The sequence below is a fragment of the Chenopodium album genome, chromosome 6, assembly GCF_948465745.1.
Source record: "Chenopodium album chromosome 6, dcCheAlbu1.1, whole genome shotgun sequence".
NCBI lineage: Eukaryota > Viridiplantae > Streptophyta > Magnoliopsida > Caryophyllales > Amaranthaceae > Chenopodium > Chenopodium album.
Window position 1 is genome coordinate 3,043,270 of NC_137839.1, and position 19,455 is coordinate 3,062,724.

The window sequence follows — 19,455 nt, forward strand, 5'->3', positions numbered from 1 at the left end:
TAATTGGAATTTTGCTACCATCACCAACAATAATTGCATTACTCATTTTTTACGCAAATTAAAGTATGGAGATAAATTACCTTGAGCATTGGTCATGTGAGACGTAGCACCCGTGTCCATGTAGTAATTCGGATCGGGAATGGACAATGTATGCATAGCTTGCTCAATATTGGTAGGCACATAACCCGTTGATGAAGGAGGAGTGGTCACGTAGTAAGCCTGTTGTGGACGAGGGCCAAGAACTCCGGGCTGATTTGGCCGTGCTGACCACTGTGGCTGGGTTGGACCCTGAGATGGGTAGGGACAGGGAGGAGTGGCCCATGACCCTTGGTTCCAATAGGCCCAAGGTGAGGGTAACATCCAGGGAGCCTGCTGCTGTGGCGTGCCCTACTGCTGGGACGCACCTGACCAGCGCTGCTACTGGTTCTGCGGCTGCTGCTGGTTGCTCCGGTTTGCAGTGGCTGGTGCGCCACCACCCTTCCCTTTACCGCCGCCCTTGCCTTTGGTTTTCCGGCCACCTGTACGAGATTGCCCCTTAGATCCAGAATTCTGTGAGGTGTCTCCATGACCCTGCTGACCCGCGGAATTGGCGTGAGAAAGATGAGCCTCCTCGTTGGTGTCAAGGGTTGTCTCAGTAGCATTACCTTGCTCCTCAAGCTCGAGCATGGATCGGAGCGTATCAAAGGAGGGCAGAGGATTCATATGGCGAACAGAGGTGCGAAATGGCTTGTATTCCTCCGTTAAACCTTTCAAAAGTTGAAGAGCCATACGATTATCGGAGACCTTATCCCCGACATTTTTCAAGCTATCCGCGAGAGACTTAAGATGAGTGCAATATGCCTTGACGCCATCAAATTGCTCCAAGCGAGTATTTGTAAATTGAGCATCAAGTTGCAAAGCTCTGGCAGATTTGTTGTTGAGAAAGAATTCCTCCAACCGTTTCCACGCATCTAACGCCGTGTCATCTGGGTCGATAATTGAATTCATAAGGTCAGTAGAGATAGAGTTATAAATCCATTATCGAACGATGTCGTCAAGACGTTGGGTGAAGGAAATTTCAGCAGGTGTGGGATCGATTTTCTTGGCCGAAGGATCCACCTTAGGTGGAATGATGTGCTCGATCACCAAGTTCGCACGGCAGTGAAGTTGGAAAAGAGTCGACCAAGTGTTGAATTGCTTGCCCTCATAATCTAGAGTAATGGGGATACAAGACTTGATGTTGTTCACAAGAGTAGCAGGATGAATCTTGCTTGATTCGACCATGGAGGAAGGAAAAAGAAGTGCGGAAGAAGAAGAAGAGAATTAGGGTTTTCAGGAAAGGAACCTAGACTCGTGATACCATGAGAGAATATGTGAATATTTGCCGTAGGCTTCTCATTCATCAAAGATTAGTATATATACAAGATTAGGCTTCTAGGTTAAGCTAAGCTAAACTAGGAAAGATATACACTAAATATATGCAAGATAATTACAAAAGATTATTTCCATAATCTAACAATGATACATAGGCATGAAAATTGTTGTTGAATCTTGATTGTATTTTGTGTAAGTTGTGGTTTCGGTGGATGTAAATGTTTTTTTGTGTTGATCCTAGGTTTTGCGCCATTGTATTTTCCCGTGTTCTTTTAATTTGTGTGAAAGAGGGTTTTGGGAGGGTTTTTATGATATTATTGATATACAACTAATACAAGTACGTGGATAGTTGTATTTATATTAAAGAGGAAATAGGAAAAGGGAAAAAAATTACTCATGAAGTCCTAAACTAGTTAAAAATACAAATTTCCAAGTTTCCATATATAATTTCCTACTTTCTTAATTTCCACTAAATTTACAAGCCCAAGTTGTACTTTGTACCCTTTTACTAGAAGGGCATTCTTCTAGTAAAAGGGAATTTTAAAATTGGTTAAATGGATCTATCACCCGTGCAGCAAGTGTTGATTATGATGCATGTACTTGATAATTAATCACATGTTTATTAGAAAGTTGAATTTTAACAATTAACTAAGTGAATCTATAGTTCACGTGACATATGACTCTGAGATGCATTAAATTATTAGATGGGTTATGTACTGAATGTTTGGAGTATATATAAAGTTGTTGAACATTTTTATGACCTTTATATTAGCCTATGACCATTCTTGGGGTGCCATTGAGTAGAAAAACTTTTTATATATGCATATATATGAGGTCTGCATGACTGCATTGCACCTAGCCACCTAGCTAGCTATAATAGCTATGTATAGGTATGTATTGCATGCAAGTGCGCACATTTTAATTGTAGGATAGTATCAACTTCAAAATGAATATTAAAATAATATATGTATCCTTCATTCATTGATGAAAGACGACATAGTTAAAATGAGACGATAAACACATTAATCTAGATCAATAGGGAAATAAATCTTTATATTTCAATGGTATAATTCACATAGAGATACATAGGTTAATACTATTGTATTTGTATCCCTAATAAGTAATAACTAACTCTATACAGCCTCTAAATTATTTATTTTGGTAATGAACTAATAACAAAAATTAATTAATAGTAGAAAAACAAATATGTGAAATGATCAATATTAAGATTAATCTTAATTCTTAATCGCTGGATCTTTATTCCCTGGATTTTTTCCACATCCTGCGGCTTTCTCGCATCCACGTGCATAAGGATTAGCAGGGGCACCAACTTTAGCCTTTCTAGGATTGTTGTCTCCTTTTCTAATTGCACCATATCCTATATCAACTCCTTCAACTTCACTAATTATGCAAGAAACCAACACCATTCCTATGATGATGCCCATTAAGCTATTTCTTGAAATGCCCATTTTTCTAATTTTATGTATGTAGGATTTTTTTTGTAATAAAAAGTAGTAGTTTTTTTTGCATGCAAATGTTGTTATGAAATAAAAGAGGATGGAATGAATCTCAATTTATAATAGAAGTTTTGTAGCTAATTATGTAATTTGTTGAGTAACAAATGTGGTGATGCAATTTTTTTTGTAAATGCATTGTCTATTTCCATAGGAACTTCAAATAGGACCATTAAAAACATAGGTAACTAATATAAGATTTGTCTATTGTAAGCTGAAGGTGATAGCGTGTTTTTTTTTGCACAGTTGGTAAAATTCGATATGGGTTTCAAAAACCTTTCAATATAGCTTTTCAATCAATGGCTATAAAAAATTAATTGATTGTAATATGTAATTTAAGCATGACTTTTTCGAGACAATTCTAAAATTCATACTTATAACCTCTGTACAATTATTGGAGATCTATCGCATATCATTTTGTGCACTTTGACAATTCATTATTTAAAATCCATTTAATGGTTTTTATTAATTATTTATGAAATATATACTCCCTCAACACACATAATCAATATTTCAACTATCTAAAAATGTGAATACTATATTGCTTGCAACATAGCGAAAACTTAACTAAAACTCCATTCAATTTCAAATTAGATTTAAAACTATTCAAAATTCCATTCAGTTTCAAATTCTAGCAAAACCTGATCAAGTCAAGCAAAGCATACCATAACTCAAATCGTAAAAATTGTGAGCGTTTGAACAAATCTCTAGACTAAATACGAGAGTTTTTAGCATCGATATGTGTCACACTATATATATATATATTTTACTGTACTCGTGAAAGTAAGGGATAGCTAGGGGTGTTTATGATGCGAGTCGAATTCGAGTTTGGGGTAGCTCGACTCGGCTCGTTAACATATTGAGTCGAGTTTTGACCGAGTCGAGTTTTGACCGAATCGAGTTAATCTCGAGTAGCTTGCAATTTAATCTGTCTTTAGTAAAACTCCCTATTTACTATAACATCTCTTTATTGTCTTTAATTTTTTCATTTGAGAAGTATATATATGATGATAAGAGTACATATATAATGTTTATTTATTAATTAATAATCTAAAATTAAGTTTTTTATCAAAATATTTTCACTTTTTTTTTTTGTAAATATTATATTATATGAAGGATTTCGAGCTTCTTACAAGCTTTCGAGTCGAGTAATGAGTAACTATTACTCGACTCGTTAACATTTCAAGTCAATCTCGAGTTCAAGTCGAGCTCACTCGAGTCGAGTTTTAACCGAATCAAACTCGAATAGCTCGCGAGTAGTCTCGTGTCATAAGCACCCCTAGGAATAGCTTAGGTGACTAGGTTTTTCCTCTAGAATTGCAAATCACAATATATAAAGCCAAGAGAAGCAATCTACAAAAAATAGAATGTGATAAAACGACATCGCTTCAAAGCTCTAACCCATATACGAGAAACATCATCTTCTATTCTTCTCCCTCGCAAAAACACTGAAACAGAAATACAGCAAAAATGGCGCGAGGAATAATTCCTTTTCTCTCTCCTCAAACCAGAACCACTGCTACTTCCGCCGTCAATGCAACCTCAATTTCAACACTATACCCAAATAAGATAAGAAACGGCGTCGTTTCTTTCTTCTTCCGCCGCACTTCTTCTAGACTCTTCTGCAAATGTTCCCAAAGTATAAACTCTCAACTCCCATTAGAATACACTGAAACTTTCTCAAGAAGGATGCAAATGGCTGCCCTTAAACCCCACCATCGCATTGGTTAGTTTACACCCATCTTCAATTTTATTGAGTTTTTCATTAATTTTTATTTGGGTTACTCAAATTGTATGCTTTGTGTTAAATTTCATACTTAATTTTTGTGGGTTTTACGAATTTTGGCTGATTGTTTATTTTATCGAGTTTACACCCATCTTCAACTTTATCGAGTTTTTCATTAATTTTTAGTTGGGTTACTAAAATTTTATGCTTGTGTTAAATTTCTTACTTAATTTTTGTGGGTTTTACGAATTTCGGTTGATTGTTTATTTTAGTGGAAGATTTTAGATACTCTTCTACTAGTTGTATAATTAAGTTAGGGATTAATTTGCCCTTTCATTGACGAAATCCATTTTATATGATTGTATTATGTTTACAAATATGGTAAAAATTGAAGTGTTTTAAAAAGTGAGAGATTGAATTTCTCACTTGTTTTACCCTGACTTACTAATTGAAGTAGTTTAATCACTAAAAATAAAGGGAAAAGCGTTTATTTTCAGTATTTGAATGGAGATGGTAAGAAGTAATGCATGTGTTGTTTTGTTTACAATGTGGACTTGAATCATGTAAAAAAAAAGTTTGGAGTGTTACATGACCTCTTATTTCATTACCTTAAGACATTGGAAATTTTCTATGTTCTTGTAGTACACTAGTACCACACGCGCAGTCTTACACTCTCACCCAGTCATATTCGATGTTGTTGTAGCATCACATTAGTGATGTTACCCATTTGTATGCCCTTTTAGTCAAGAACGAAGTTTTTTCTGTGTTATCGTAGTACCTCGTGAGCAGTATTACCTATTCGTAAGACCTTGTAGCTAAGAACAATTTCCAATTTATGACCAATTAGCTATTGCAACACCAAAATAGTTTTAGTAGACAACAATGAAAAATCCTCATTTTGGCCGGGTTTAGGAAGTTATAGATGTAAGTCAGCTTTAGAAGTTATACAAAAAGGGTGGTTGATAGATTGGGAAGTTTAACAAGTAGTAGAGTATTGAGCACTGGAGCAGTATCTAAAGACCTTCAAAGAGTTGCTTCTGCTTCTATTTGGGTATTTAGAGTCTATTCTCTTAACCTTCATGTTACTTTTCTCTTATCTTTACTTACAACTTACAAGAATGTAATGTAAACGTTTGTTTCTGAAATCTTCTACCCTTCAGGTGAACTTTCCTAATCTGTATGAAAGAATTAGAGACAAACTGGAGAGGAAATGCTCTTGTTGATAATCAATTGTTTATTGTCATTTCTGCTCACATTTTATTCCTTTTTGATACTCTTTATGAAGCTATGGGGGTCTCTGGTGGTGCTGATAGTATGGCTCTATGTGCTCTGATGGCAAATTGGAAGACTTGTGCAAATGGTGATTGTCTTGACAGTTCTGGCTTTGTCGATGGCTTACTTGCTATTATTGTTGACCATGGACTGAGGTCCGAGAGTAAAGAAGAGGCGAAGACTGTTTCTCGTTGGGTTTCTGATATGGGTATTAATCAGTCTTCCCTCTTAAGGGATATATTACTGGAATTTCATGGGTTTATGATGTTTCGAGTTTGAAATGCTTTGGCACATTGCTTTCTCATGTGGACTATTTATAGGAATCAGATGTGAGATTGTGCATTGTGATTGGCCTGATGGTCTCCCAAAGGTAGGGCACTTGGAAGAAGTGGCTCGTGATATGAGGTAGTTATAGTTTCTCTAAGTTTATTAATTTCAGCTTTTGCAGTGGATTTTTCCGAATTCAGTGGTTAGCTCTGTTTTGTATGTGTAGGTATAAAATATTTCAAGATGTTTGCTTCCAGAACCAGATTGGTGTACTACTTACTGCCCATCATGCAGATGATCAGGTGCAAACTCCTGTTTGTAAAAAATGAAAGTCCATGTTGTTCGATCTGGAATCATATAAGCACCTTACTGTCAACTTAGGATTTTTCTGATCAGATGCATCTATTCATATCACAAATGCTATAACCCTATATTTCAAAAGTTAAATACATGTTTAAATGTTTAATCCACCTAGTAAGGAATTTTGTAGGCTGAGTTGTTTATCTTGAGGCTATCTCGCAATAGTGGAGTGCTTGGACTTGCAGGAATGGCATTTACATCTCAATTATTCCCTAAATTCCCATGTGTTATTGGTGAAATACCTGACAATCAAGGCATTCTATTGGTACGGCCCTTCATGGAATTTACCAAAGAAGATCTATACAAGGTTAGTAACAAGATGACAACTTGTATATTTGGGTGCAAGATATGATTCCTTATGCTTTATGCACTTTGGCTTAGTTTGACCATTAGTTTGTTGCAAATTTTACATTTTGTTTGCTGGTTCACCTTAGTCTTCACCTCCCTACTGTCTCAGTAATTCTCAGGGATAAGGTATGTACTTATACTGCAGATTTGTAATACCAGCAATCTTAACTGGGTGGAAGATCCTTCAAATCGAAGTTCACTGTTTGCTCGAAATAGGATCCGCATGGCATTACAAGATATGAAAACCTGTAAGCTGTGGATGTCTGAATGAAAAGCTGATTTTGTTGTTGTTAATTTATTTGACATACATACCATCAAATATAGTTTGTTATGTGGTCAATGTCTGTTTGATGGACATGATCTTATCTCCTCACTACTTGATCTTATATCTCTTTACCATTTCTGCATTTGCATCAAAGTTGGATTTTTCTTCTGGGAGTCACATCTCTAATTTCTTTCACTGTTAATCCACATACTTCTTCCCTTTCCTTGTCTCTGATTCTGCAGAAAATCAGTTGGATTCTTCTATATGTTATTTACAATATTTCTGTTGGATTGGTTTATGTATATCAACCTCCATCGCAGATTCGCAGGTTGTAGAAGGTAATGACTAGAATGGTTTTGCAGGTGAATTCAGGTCTGAACTACAAGGATTAATTTCCATTTGCAGGCGAACACGGTTGTATGTTGATTACATGTGTCAGGTTCTGTTGGATCAGGCTGTGACCATAATGCCTGTAAGCAATATATTTTACCCAAAAAAATTTCATCATGTTCCCCTCATATATCGCTATGGTGACAGTAAAAAATAGTTGATACATGTTCCCTATAAATGTGATTTCAATTTGGCTAATACTTGCTGTCACATGGATATGGGAATCTATCATCTAAATCTGCAAAATAAAGAATGTTGTGATCCACTTTCAGATACATAGATTATTGTGGATGACTGTTACTATATCTATAAGAATAGAACCCTTATTCCCCTTAAAGAAACCTTTTTTTTTTTTTTTTTTTTTTTTTTTTGGCACTTTCTGTTGTGATCTTTTGAAGGTCTCCTCCAGGCTCCAGCTTACTTGCTTGCTTTTTTCGAAGATGTTTTTAATTTGTTTTTGGTAGCATTGTGCTACTGGTTAATTATCTTTATATTGGTGGTTGCAGCATGGTTATGCTGTTATTGACCTACGCAGTTTAAACCCATCCAAAAGAGAGGATGTCTGTCTGTCTAGATTTCTGGCACTGGTTTTGCAGGTATTAAGTTTGTAAAGTTGCAAAATTAACACGTTCCTTTCTTATTTTTGTGCAGATGTCTTTTGAATTGATTGCATTAGCGAAATTTGATACTAATAAAAGCATATGTTTTACCCCTGCTATGCCAGTTCATCTCGCAGAGGCATAGACCAGTACGTGGAAGTGCTTCAAGGCTGCTGCTAGACTATATTCGAACTTTTCCTTGCAAGGTACATATGTTTTCAATAGCTTCTACTTCCAGCTAGAATTTGCCATTTTTTTGTATGTTTTGACAGCTTCCTTTAGCCATCATAGAGGCAAGTTTATATATGTTGCACTGCTTCCTCTTCTTGTCCTCTATGCTTAATATAGAAAACAACTCCTAAGTCTGTTGCTTTCCTTGATGAAATCGAAACATTTTCACTGGATTTTTTCTCATGACAGACCTAAGTCACTAACCATATATTGATAATGTATATCTACTAACATTAATATGGTCTTGGCTCTTGCTAATTTTGCAGACCTCTCTCACAGCAGCTGGCTGTTATCTCTGTGCAGCTCCTGGCACCAAAGGAACCAAGGTCCTTGTCTGTTGCTCCGTCCACTCTGTTCTTCCCGCAAAAACTGAGTTATATTCCACATATCCTGGCCAGGAGCAGAAGCAATCTTCTTCATATGATGTGGGACAAATAGTCATAGATCAAAAATATTTGTTGAAGCAATCAACCCCGGATGCTTCACAAATTCATTTTTTTGATCCTGTGTCTTCAAGCTCTGTTCTGGCTGAAGCAAAAAGACTCAATATTCTTAGCGAGTCCACCTATGAGTCCATTTTACAGTTACAGATGAAAGAAACACAACTGTTCAAGTCTAAATCAGAAGTTATATCTAGTAGTGAGCCAAAGAATGAAGTAGATATGGTACCTACAAAAGAACCATTTCGAACAGGACAGAGCTGTTACTTTATGAGCAGGTTCTTTCTGACTTGGATGTCAAATGATGAAATGTACTCGTGTTATAGTTCCTTGGAAGATGGTGATCAAATAAGCCATCAAAATTGTAGTTTGTGCATGGCTGGTGATGTGTTAGCTTATGTCCGTCACATGATTGATGAAGACTGGCTGTTTCTTGCAAAGTTGGCAAACCCAAACACTCAAGATTCCTGCAAATTCAAACAGCAGAAGTCCATTGTTAATAATGAAATGGATCAAGTACTTGACAAGACCAACTTATATTCCAATCAAGCAAGGTCATCAGCTCAACAAGCACTAAGAAATTTGAAATCTATTCCCGTTGCTGCTCGAAGAGGCTTACCTGTCATAATCAGTACAGAGGGCTTCCTGCTAAGCATTCCAGTGAGTTGATATTTTTTTTTTGGATTAATATCCCAATTGGAGCTTTTTTTATTTTTATTATTTTTTTATTGATGTCCACAATTTGATGTTAGTCATCATTATATAGGCTTACATATAGTCCTACGGGATGTTGTCTTCATTTATTTTCCAGATTTGATCGCTAACATGGTTCAATTCTTTTCTCAGAGCATTGGTTTCAATCATTGTCCGTCTTTGATCATATCTGCACTGTTCAAGCCTAGAGTGCCGCTTGATGGAGGACATAATTCATTCATGTAAATTGAACATGTTCATTTTATGAGAAAAAGTTATTGATCAGCTCAGTGCTACCTTCGTAATGGAGTAATTGTGTCGATATAATGACATAATTTGCTCCTTGGAGTATCTTCGCTGAAACAGAAAATGCCTTTGGAATTGTTCCTGAAATTGGCAACAACTGCTCATGCTTCAGTTAAACCAATCAAATCAGCCGAGAATTCCAAGCCAGAGCTTGTGATTCGACTTCAGTCAAAGCAATTAGATCGATTCTATTACAAGCTACTAAAATGTGTTAACATGTGCTTGGATTTTATAGTTTTGATTTGATAACATTTCAAAGATTTGCAAGGATTATGATTCTTGTTTTGTCTCATCACAGCAAAAGATTAAATGGTAAGGCAATGTAAAGGATAATGATACCTTAGTCAACGTTGTCATTATCAAGCTGTTAATGCTGTTTACATTTGTTGCAACTCTTTTGTCAATGTACCTAACCGTAGTCTGTAATCTGTCAAACTCGTTTATATTATTAATGTTCTTTTCATACTCGTAGTATATAGTACGGAGTATATGTGATTATCTAAACTATTGTTCATAAGTTGGACACAAGTTTTTCTTCTATTCTTTTTTTTTACTCGTTATTCTGTTGCTACTTCCTCCTATAAAGTTTGTCTCACTTTATAAAAAGTTTTGTTATATGGGTAACACTAGACACTCTTTTTTTCAGGTAGGGTTGTAGATAAAGTAAGGAGTAACACGTTAACAAGAATAGTGTTGGACAAAATATTTACAAGACGGTTTGAAAATGGGGCGATCTATAATAAACGGAAAGAGAAGTGAATCCTCACCAGTGACCATAGTCACAAGTGACCAAGTAGAGGCAGTTGAATACCGTTAAAGCAAGTATTATTATGGGAAAGTATAGATCCAACTGCTTTACTGACAAAATAACGGCTCGTATAAAAAAGCAAGAAATTAGCTCCACCAATATTAATTTGTTGCGGACCAACTCAAAAAACATTACACATCCACTTTTGTGGTTCTCTTCAAAGGCTCATCAAAATGCATCATCACCCGCTCCATTGCTTTATTCCCCAAACCACTAATCTTAATTATGCTCCCTAATCCAACGGCCATCATCTTATCCACCGCATTATATTTCTCCTTACACAACGCATCATGCCTCGTCTTTTTTCTTTTTCCTAATCTACCCTTTTCTAGCTTTCTAGTTTTTCTCTAATTTATTCAATGAACTTTGCCCTTTTTTGCCCCTTTAAATTATGTGTCAATGTCACATTGTGCCCCATCATCCTTACTATTTTTTTTTTTTTTTTTGAAAGACCCCATCATACTTACTAAGTACAACTTTATATCGATAAATATTCCTCAAGAAATATGTATTGTTCAGTTTTCTATATATGGTCATATTTTGTTCATTCGATGTGATTAATATTTTTTCTTATCTAGTTTCATGGGATATTATATGATTATAAATTTAAAATGTTATATATGTTAGTAAAATAAGTCTAATTGAGAATACCCTAGCTATAGCTATAACTATATCCACTCGTGGAGTAAGTTAACTAAGCACTTAATTTGTAACACTAATAATTTGAAATGGGTTGGGTGCAAGTGAAACTAACATTAAGGAAAATATAACCAATTGAATATTATTGTGTTAGTTGAAGATTTCAAATAATAGTTTCACAAAATGTGTTCCTAAACCCTTGTATAAACCTACCTACATGCATAGTGAATTAGTGACTAGTGATTTGGTCCTAGCAAGGGATACCTTGAACTTGGTTGTGCCAATGTTTTGTTTTCCAACTAATTAATTTGGTTTCATGTCTTGAGCATCAATTTTTAAGCTATAAATTAACTAAGTTAATATAAGATGAAAGTGCATAATATATTTTAAAATACAAGGAACAATACAAAGAAAAGAAAAACAATAAAAACACATTAAAAATTTGATTTTTGGAATAACAACATTTTTTTTTCGTACTTTGCTCTTTTTAAAGCGTTATATTTTCCTTATTGGTTTATTTTTGTGTTTTAGATTACGAATAGACAACTTTGCCCTCATTGACTTTGCCCTACCCATGTGATTTATTGGTTTTCTCTCCATTAATTTCATTTTGCTTATAATTGTAATTGTCTTAATGAGTGCACATGTTAATGTTGTAACAAAATGATCAATGAAGTATACACCATATCGACTATCAACTAACTTTAGATGATTAAACTAATCATTTATCCTTTGAACCGCTCTCTTTACAAAACAATATATCACATCGAAACTTCTTTTCCAACATAGTGATACAACTATTTGTGCTAAATTCATGTCATAAACTTTTCAAAATTCCATCATAACTACTTTGCCGACTTATAGTCCCCGGCTTTTGAACTAACAAGACTAGCTCAAACATATTTGTTGTCCTTAATCTGTAAGAGTTAAATTCTTGAAAGGTTACTATCCCCAAACCAAATGATATATTGTATTTAATTATGGTGAACAAGCTAATTTCATTTATTAAACATGCTATGAGCTATTCATAATTTCATATAAATAATTTGTTCATATACGAAGTACTTATAATAAGTTCTTCAAAACCAACTTATTATTCAGATAAAAAACAATACACTTTTTATAATGACCCAAACTCGAGCTGTTTTTTATTGAAAAAGTCTATTATGGATTAAAATTGACTCCAATAGACCATACATTTTCTGTCAAAGATTAAAAAAACATCAAACAACAGAGGACAGATGCATGCATAAGAATAAACATCAAGGGTAATTATGGAAACCTCACAAAATGAATATAAGCTCACGAATCAGTAAAACACAATTTCTATTAATTCAAAAGCGTAATTAGTCCATTGTCTTCCACCCAAACAAAACAAGAGAGAGAAAGTGTGAGTGAAGAGAGAGAAAGTAAAAGAGTATTCTCTCTATAGCAGTGGTGGATGCTGGTAGGATTGCTTCCATTTTCGAACTTCATTCACTTCTCTCTCTTTAACTCCCATCATTTCCATTTCTCTCTCCTCTTTTCTCTCTCCATTTCCAGAAAACGATCGAAACCAGCTGAAAAACGATGTTAGACGGATTGCTCGGAAAAAGTGGATTCTACTCCAAATGGTTTGTTAGATTTGTTGTTCAATCTCTTTCTCACCTAGATCTTTCTCTTTTTCAACCTAATTTAACTCGTTTTTGCTGGATTTTGATTCATTTCACTGATTATTAGTTTTTTTGGATTGAATTTGCAGTAAATCGTTGATTAAGCAGACGAGAACTCGAATCGAAGTTGTGCGACGAAAACGAATTGCGACGCAGAAGTTTTTGAGGAAAGACATTGCTGATCTGCTTGCTAATGGCCTCGAAAAGAACGCTTATGGAAGAGTGAGTTTGTTTTTCCTCTGGTTTTTTAGCTCAACGATTTCATTTTTTATTTCTATTTTTGTCTTGTCGTTTTTTTTGATGATTGTTGAATTTTTATAATGTTTATTTGAATTTTTCCGTTGTACATAGTATTTGCCTATTTTGATGATGAGAAATGTCGGTGCATCAGAATATTGTTTATATTCTATTGTTTATATATGTATTTTGTCGATTAATTTTGACCGAAAAGCATATTTGTTTGATTTTAGCAAGAATTTGGGTATTAATTTATCCATTGGAATTAGAATTTTATTGTCACTATTTTGAGGTGTAACTTAGGTCTAAAATTAATCTTATCTTCTAATGAGGAATTTTTGCTCTACATATTCATATAATTATACTTTGGTTGAATAATGGAGGTAGAAATAAATTTTGATGAAAAATGTCTTGTTCTGTCTCTTCGTTCCAACAATAGTTAATTATTTGACACTCTGAAAATAGCATATGACATGACTTATTGAATAATACAAATTAATCTAAATGTAGGAATAATTCTATGAAATGTATTATTCTGGTCTTGGACTCACTGGTTGTGTAATTTTGACGTTTTGTGTAACATAGATTATTATTCTAGGTACTTGATGTTGCACTTGGCATATCTGGAAGTTGTTTGCGTTTTTAATGTGCGGAAATATGATGTTTTATTAGCTCCAAATAGTTTAAAAATGTTCGACATTTTAGTAAAGATCACTGCAGTTTCACCTTGACCGTGCACTGCATTATAGTATTACTATCACCTTGATTCATTAATGTGGCGCATATCATTGGCTGTTCCTGTTATTCAAGAGGTCTGGCTTTTATCTAATATGTATGTGTGTATAGTTGTATGAATTTGACATCTTGTATTTTATTTCTTATGATAACAGGCAGATGGTTTGATTTCGGAGCTGATTCTTATTTCATGTTATGAATTTATTGATCATGTTTGTGAAATTATTTTGAAGCACCTTCCAGTTCTGCAAAAACTAAGGTACATATTGAGCTCTCCTTACTGTTATGCCTTATCAGAAATATAATGTGTTGGAACTTAAATTTCTCCACTTTGGTCTTCGCTTGCTATGCTGTATCTGTATGTAGCTCGGTTGGTTGCGCAAACTGATATACATCTTTTTTATCTTAGCTGCTGTGGTGATGAACTTCCTATTTATTGTTTGGTAATGTTTGGTCACAGCATAAAATCATAACAGAAACTTTGAGCTCTTTCATTTCCTCACTAAGCAAAATAATTAAACAATGCATGCATTCTTGAATGAAGAATGATATTGTAGAATTTACAACACGCCAAGTCAGTAATTGTTTTAAAATCACTGAGCTGGGTGTTTAAAATCACTGTGCTAGGTGTTTAGGCTTGTTATTTGGATATTTATAATGGAGAATATTTATATTGTTCTAATGCTAAAGGATACAACTGATCGGTGCACTCAGAACTAGGTGAAAGTACCTCGATAAAATTCTTCCCTTTGTTCAATCATAGACAATAAGAATCAATGTAGCCTAGGCTCTCTTCTTTGTGATACAATATCTATTTGCAGAATTTCTTTTACACTATAGACCATTTCAGTACACTTATTGTTGCAAAATCTTTGCCTATAACAGGGACTGCCCTGAAGATTGTAGAGAGGCTGTAGCATCCTTGATGTTTGCTGCTGCCAGATTTTCGGATTTACCTGAGCTTCGTGAACTTAGAGACTTGTTCCAGGGAAGATATGGAAACTCTGTGGAGTATTATGTAAACCAAAAGGTATATATATTCACGAATCAGATTGAATCAGAAGGTGTGCAGATTTCTTTCTTAGATTTTGCAGCTAATAATTATGTTTACATGCTGCAGCTTGTTGAGAATATAACTCCGAAACCGCCTTCTATGGAGAAAAACATCAAATTATTGGGAGAAATAGCATCTGAATTTTCATTGAGGTGGGACAGTAAGGGCTTTGAAGCAAGGATGGCTAGTTCTTCCATTACTGAGCAGGTAATTCTTTGTCTTCTCAAGGTTCATTTCAACTGAGATATCTGTTTCTCTTTTCCTTTTGAAATTTTCTATGAGGTTGTTAGGACAATTAGAACTTCAAGAAAATTGGCTGCTTAAAAAGCAACACCTTTCTTTTTATTTCTTAACCGTTTCTATGTGATTTTATTATCTGCAGAAGCACCAAAAAATTCCTGAGACTATCCAGGCTGCTCAGGTCAAAGTAGAAGCTGCCCATAGGACTGTCAAAGAAGAAGTTCTAACGAAGAAAAAGAGTGAAGCCAGTCATCCTGTTAAAGAAAGACAAACTGAGGGCAGACATCAAATGGAAGCCAGGAGAGATCTTATACCAGAAAGAAAAGATGAGTTGAAGTATAATGTTTCTAAAGCACCGGAACTCATTAACAACAGGTACAAGCCACCTTCTAATAGGGACGGCATTATCCAGAAAAGCGAGGATCATGACACTTATCTTCAAAGAAAAGGACAGAAGGCTGATAGACATGTATATGAGGATAATAGTGTTAAAGAAGCCATTCAGGTCGGTAACTCATCTCATGGAAAAAGATTGGAAACTGTTCATAGCCACAAGCTGGATAGACGTAGGCAGGATGATGAGCCAGAAGAAGATCTTTTAAAAGTCTTGTCGCAACAAAAACCTGATCAACGGCCAGCCAATAATGGAATAAGCTCCCCATCTTCCATTAATGATGAACCAACTGAAAAGAATCATGTAAGATCCACAAGAAAGAAAGAAGAGGGTGTAACAGATGGGTTGCCTTTGAAATTCAGGGGTGGAGTTCCTCCTCCATATGTTAAACCAAGAAAGAGCAAGCACAAAGTTGATCCAGAAGAGAATGACACTTTAACCTTTTATCCAACTGGCAGGCCAGAAAAGCCCCCCACCAAACCTGATATTCCTGATGCCCAAGAAAATTTGGATGGAATGGGACGTGTCACGGAAGTTTATTACAAAGATGAAAGCAGCGGTGTTGAATCGACTCCTAGACGAAGACATCGGAAGAAACATTCTCGTTCTGGGTCTTCCCAAGATGGTAAAGTGAATGGTGAGGGGGAAAAGGAAGAAAGGGTTCTCCGGAGAGTGTCCACCAGTAGGAGAAAACATGAATCAAGAAAAGGTCTCCAGATAGTGTTTGATGATGACAATTACCAAAAGGATGATGAGGAGAGAATGATTGACCAGCTGTTGCTACACTACAGCAAGAAACCTTCTTCCAGTGATCCTGGAAAGCCAAGGAGGGAGACTAAAAAACGAACAAGTGATGTGAAAAAGCCTCCAGCTCATAGAGCCGAAGTTGGTAGTAACTTGGATGAGGAGGATTTAACACCAAAGAGAGGGACATCTAGGTCAATGTCTTTTCCTCCTCGCCAAGCACCCCAGCCTGAGCAACAGAAGGTGTTTTCTCGTGCTGCTTCCTTTCAACCAGAGATCCCGGCAAAGCATGTGCACCCAAACCTTCCTGATTACGATGACTTAGCTGCAAGATTTGCTGCCTTGAGAGCATGTAAAGGCTGACAGCTTAAAGATTTTGGTAACAGTCTCAAATCATCTCTTGACTACTATACTACCTGCTTCTTGCATTCACTAAGCATTCCTGCTACGAGAGATTTTAGGATGTCTATGTTGAATAATCGAGGTCAAGAACTGTGCAAAGAAATTGGATGGAGAATCATGGTGCATTTGGTTTCCTGAGATTTGCGGTATCATTGATTCATTGTATGATAGAGAGCATTCAAGAGTAAGACATTGTTGACTACACGATCACTATACTATTTAGCCTGTAAAATTGATATTATCATTTGCAATTTTGCACGCAATTATATTGAAAAAAAAAAAAAAAAAAACTCTAATTACCCAGATTAAGATTATACTATCCAATTACATTAGTTCACATCATTATACTGTATGTAATTTAGTTTAATAAAGTAGCTAATTACTCTGTACTTTGCAGTTTTAGTTTGTATTAGTGTGCACTTGTTCGTTTTTACTTTGCTAATTACTCTATACTCACATGTAGATCAGTGTTACATCGCGACACTTATACTACAGCTGTGTTCAGTTTGGTCAAATTAAGGTATGTTTTGTTTAGTTTCAGAACAAAGGTTTACCGAAGCATCTTGCAGATAGTAAATGACCATTATACCCTCCATTGTCTCTAGGCCATTTAGGCCTACAATAATGGCCTATGAGTCCTTCTATATGACTCGTCTTCCAAAGTCACAGTCCTTTTACCTGCCATATGCTTAGTACTCTTTCCCGCCAAAAAAACAAGGTATCTCATGAAAACCCTCCTTTTATTACTCTTTCTTTCTACTAATCTTTTTTCTATCATTCAGTCATTTTTACAACGGTACTCTAGAAAGTGAGAGAGATGAAAGGGTCTTCCAAAGTGATAATGGGAGCAACAATGGCAATTGTAATTGTCCTTGCCATTGTGCTACTCTTAGTGTTGATACTCCTAGCTGAGCTTTATTGCTCTCTTTTTCTCCGGCGACGAAAGATTAAAGCCGGAAAACCCGATTCGAACCCCGAAAACCCCGCCTCTCAGCCTCAACAGCCACAGGAGCAGTTAGTCCCTTCTCCTCTTAGTAGCTTCTATGCTCAAGGAGTTCTAGATGCTCCTAGAAGCTTCCTCTTTCCCAAACTCCCTAGTAAGAGAGAAAACCGAGCTGAAAGTGATGATATTGAGAGGCCAAAACATGGGAAACTTCATCAGTTTCTTAGAGTTCAATCCCCTCAACAAATTGGCCTTGCTTCTACATTATCACATTCACCCTCACCTTCTTTCATCCCAGTTATAACACCTCACCAACAGTCTGATGAAAACCCTGAAATTGTACCTGAAGATGGGAAGGAAAAGAATTTCATGTACATTTCAAATCCTATCTATGACAATGAGGTTGCCCGGCCGAGCCGAGTGGCAACCCCATTTGAGACCCCGGACAGCTCCCCGTCTCAGTTGGACCGAAGCGGGTCGTCCGGGGATGACGAGGAAGAGAGGGATGATGAAAATCTTGGAACTTCATCAAGTCCATCTTCATTGCCATTGAGTCCAATGAAGGAGCTTCCTGCTAAAGCTGCCTCTGTTTCTTTAAGGGATGCAAGGTCTTTGGGTCCTTCTGCTAGTGAATCAAACAGTCATATTGGTCGTTCATCTTCTTCTTCAGATTCACCTCGCACTTCACCTTCTTGGTAAATTTTAATGTTTTCATCCCAAATTAGGTAAAAGTTAGAGGTTGCAAGATTATTCTATTAGAATATTTCATGTTTTAAGGTGAAAAAAAAATGAAATTTCCTAGTAATTGACTAATTGTTCCTCTAGTTTAGGGGTGAATTTTCTTCCCCTTTTTATTTACCTTTTCTTGGTTGATGTTAGTATTAGACTATTAGACTAGTACTGTAATGCCATAAATTTATGGCAGTAAATTTGTGGTAGAAGTTGTGCTTTTTATGGCAATAGGCGTGGTAAAATGCACGTGAACCCATGCCTCCCTTTCACCTAACTTTAGCTCTTTTGCCCTATTTTATCTGTCTTAAGGTCTTTTGTTGTTTAGGAAAATAGTTTTGTTAAATAGATTTAATTATTTTATGTAAGTCTTAGCAGAAACATACTATATCTATACAGTATGTTTGTTTTTGTATGTATACATTCTTTTTTACTTGTCTTTATGTTTTTTGAAAGAGAATTTTATCTCTGCTTAAAGATTCTATCACTAAGAAACAAGTTCTCTTCTTTTTCCATTTTTAATTTATTTTTGGCTTATTTTGTTTTGGGATTGTGAAGCTTGCACGTGAGGAGCAAGTGGTTCTTTGGAAAATTCACATTAAAAAAATAAATTAAAGAAAAGAGTATGACAAAAATAAAAAATTATCTTTGATTTTTTTATGGGGTTGCTAATTGTATGGTGATTCCTAGGGCATGGAAGCATAAGAGCTGCATGACAATGCATTTTGTATTTTTGTATATATTGGACATGGACAAACATAATGCATTGAGCCCAAGAAAGAAGTTTCAGATTCTCTTAGCCACAAAATTTAGCATTATGTGTAGATAATTGTATAATACTACCGCTGTTAACTATTATTTGCAACAAAGGTATATTTTATATCTCACAAATAATACCCCTTTGTTGCAAATAATAGTTAACGGAGGTAGTACTTCTAGTATGGACTGTGGAGTAATTGTTAAGTAAATGCAAACGGTAATTTTTTGGTTGAATAGTTTACACCCCACTAGTTTGTACAAAAATTACCGAGCTGATGGGAACTTTAAGTCGTGCTTGCTTTATTTTTATCTAGCCGTTGTTGATAATTTCAATTTTGGCATGACAAATATATAT

The 19,455-nt window shown here is 35.5% G+C and overlaps 2 protein-coding genes across 2 annotated transcripts; both read left to right on the forward strand.

Moving 5' to 3' along the window:
- The first annotated feature begins 4,262 nt into the window (after nucleotides 1–4,262).
- Nucleotides 4,263–10,224, forward strand: LOC145634280 (uncharacterized). Its single transcript, XM_081685702.1, has 11 exons — nucleotides 4,263–4,593; nucleotides 5,879–6,073; nucleotides 6,186–6,270; nucleotides 6,359–6,434; nucleotides 6,623–6,799; nucleotides 6,986–7,088; nucleotides 7,468–7,577; nucleotides 8,002–8,091; nucleotides 8,220–8,300; nucleotides 8,592–9,425; nucleotides 9,612–10,224. The coding sequence occupies exons 1-11, from the start codon at nucleotides 4,338–4,340 to the stop codon at nucleotides 9,702–9,704; spliced, it is 2,100 nt and encodes a 699-aa protein (XP_081541828.1). The 5' UTR covers nucleotides 4,263–4,337; the 3' UTR covers nucleotides 9,705–10,224.
- A 2,268-nt stretch (nucleotides 10,225–12,492) lies between these two features.
- LOC145635580 (uncharacterized) lies at nucleotides 12,493–17,058 on the forward strand. Its single transcript, XM_081686888.1, has 6 exons — nucleotides 12,493–12,824; nucleotides 12,953–13,085; nucleotides 13,991–14,094; nucleotides 14,721–14,865; nucleotides 14,956–15,096; nucleotides 15,272–17,058. Exons 1-6 carry the CDS (start codon nucleotides 12,781–12,783, stop codon nucleotides 16,628–16,630), a joined length of 1,926 nt encoding a protein of 641 aa, XP_081543014.1. The 5' UTR covers nucleotides 12,493–12,780; the 3' UTR covers nucleotides 16,631–17,058.
- Nucleotides 17,059–19,455: the final 2,397 nt, after the last annotated feature.

Coding starts and splice junctions, on each gene's coding strand:
- LOC145634280 (XM_081685702.1), top strand. CDS start 4,338: ATGGCGCGAGGAATAATTCCTTTTCTCTCTCCTCAAACCAGAACCACT. Junction 4,594..5,878: donor TAAACCCCACCATCGCATTG/GTTAGTTTACAC, acceptor CTCTTTATGAAG/CTATGGGGGTCTCTGGTGGT. Junction 9,426..9,611: donor GCTTCCTGCTAAGCATTCCA/GTGAGTTGATAT, acceptor TTCTTTTCTCAG/AGCATTGGTTTCAATCATTG.
- LOC145635580 (XM_081686888.1), top strand. CDS start 12,781: ATGTTAGACGGATTGCTCGGAAAAAGTGGATTCTACTCCAAATG. Junction 14,095..14,720: donor CCAGTTCTGCAAAAACTAAG/GTACATATTGAG, acceptor TGCCTATAACAG/GGACTGCCCTGAAGATTGTA. Junction 14,866..14,955: donor AGTATTATGTAAACCAAAAG/GTATATATATTC, acceptor TACATGCTGCAG/CTTGTTGAGAATATAACTCC.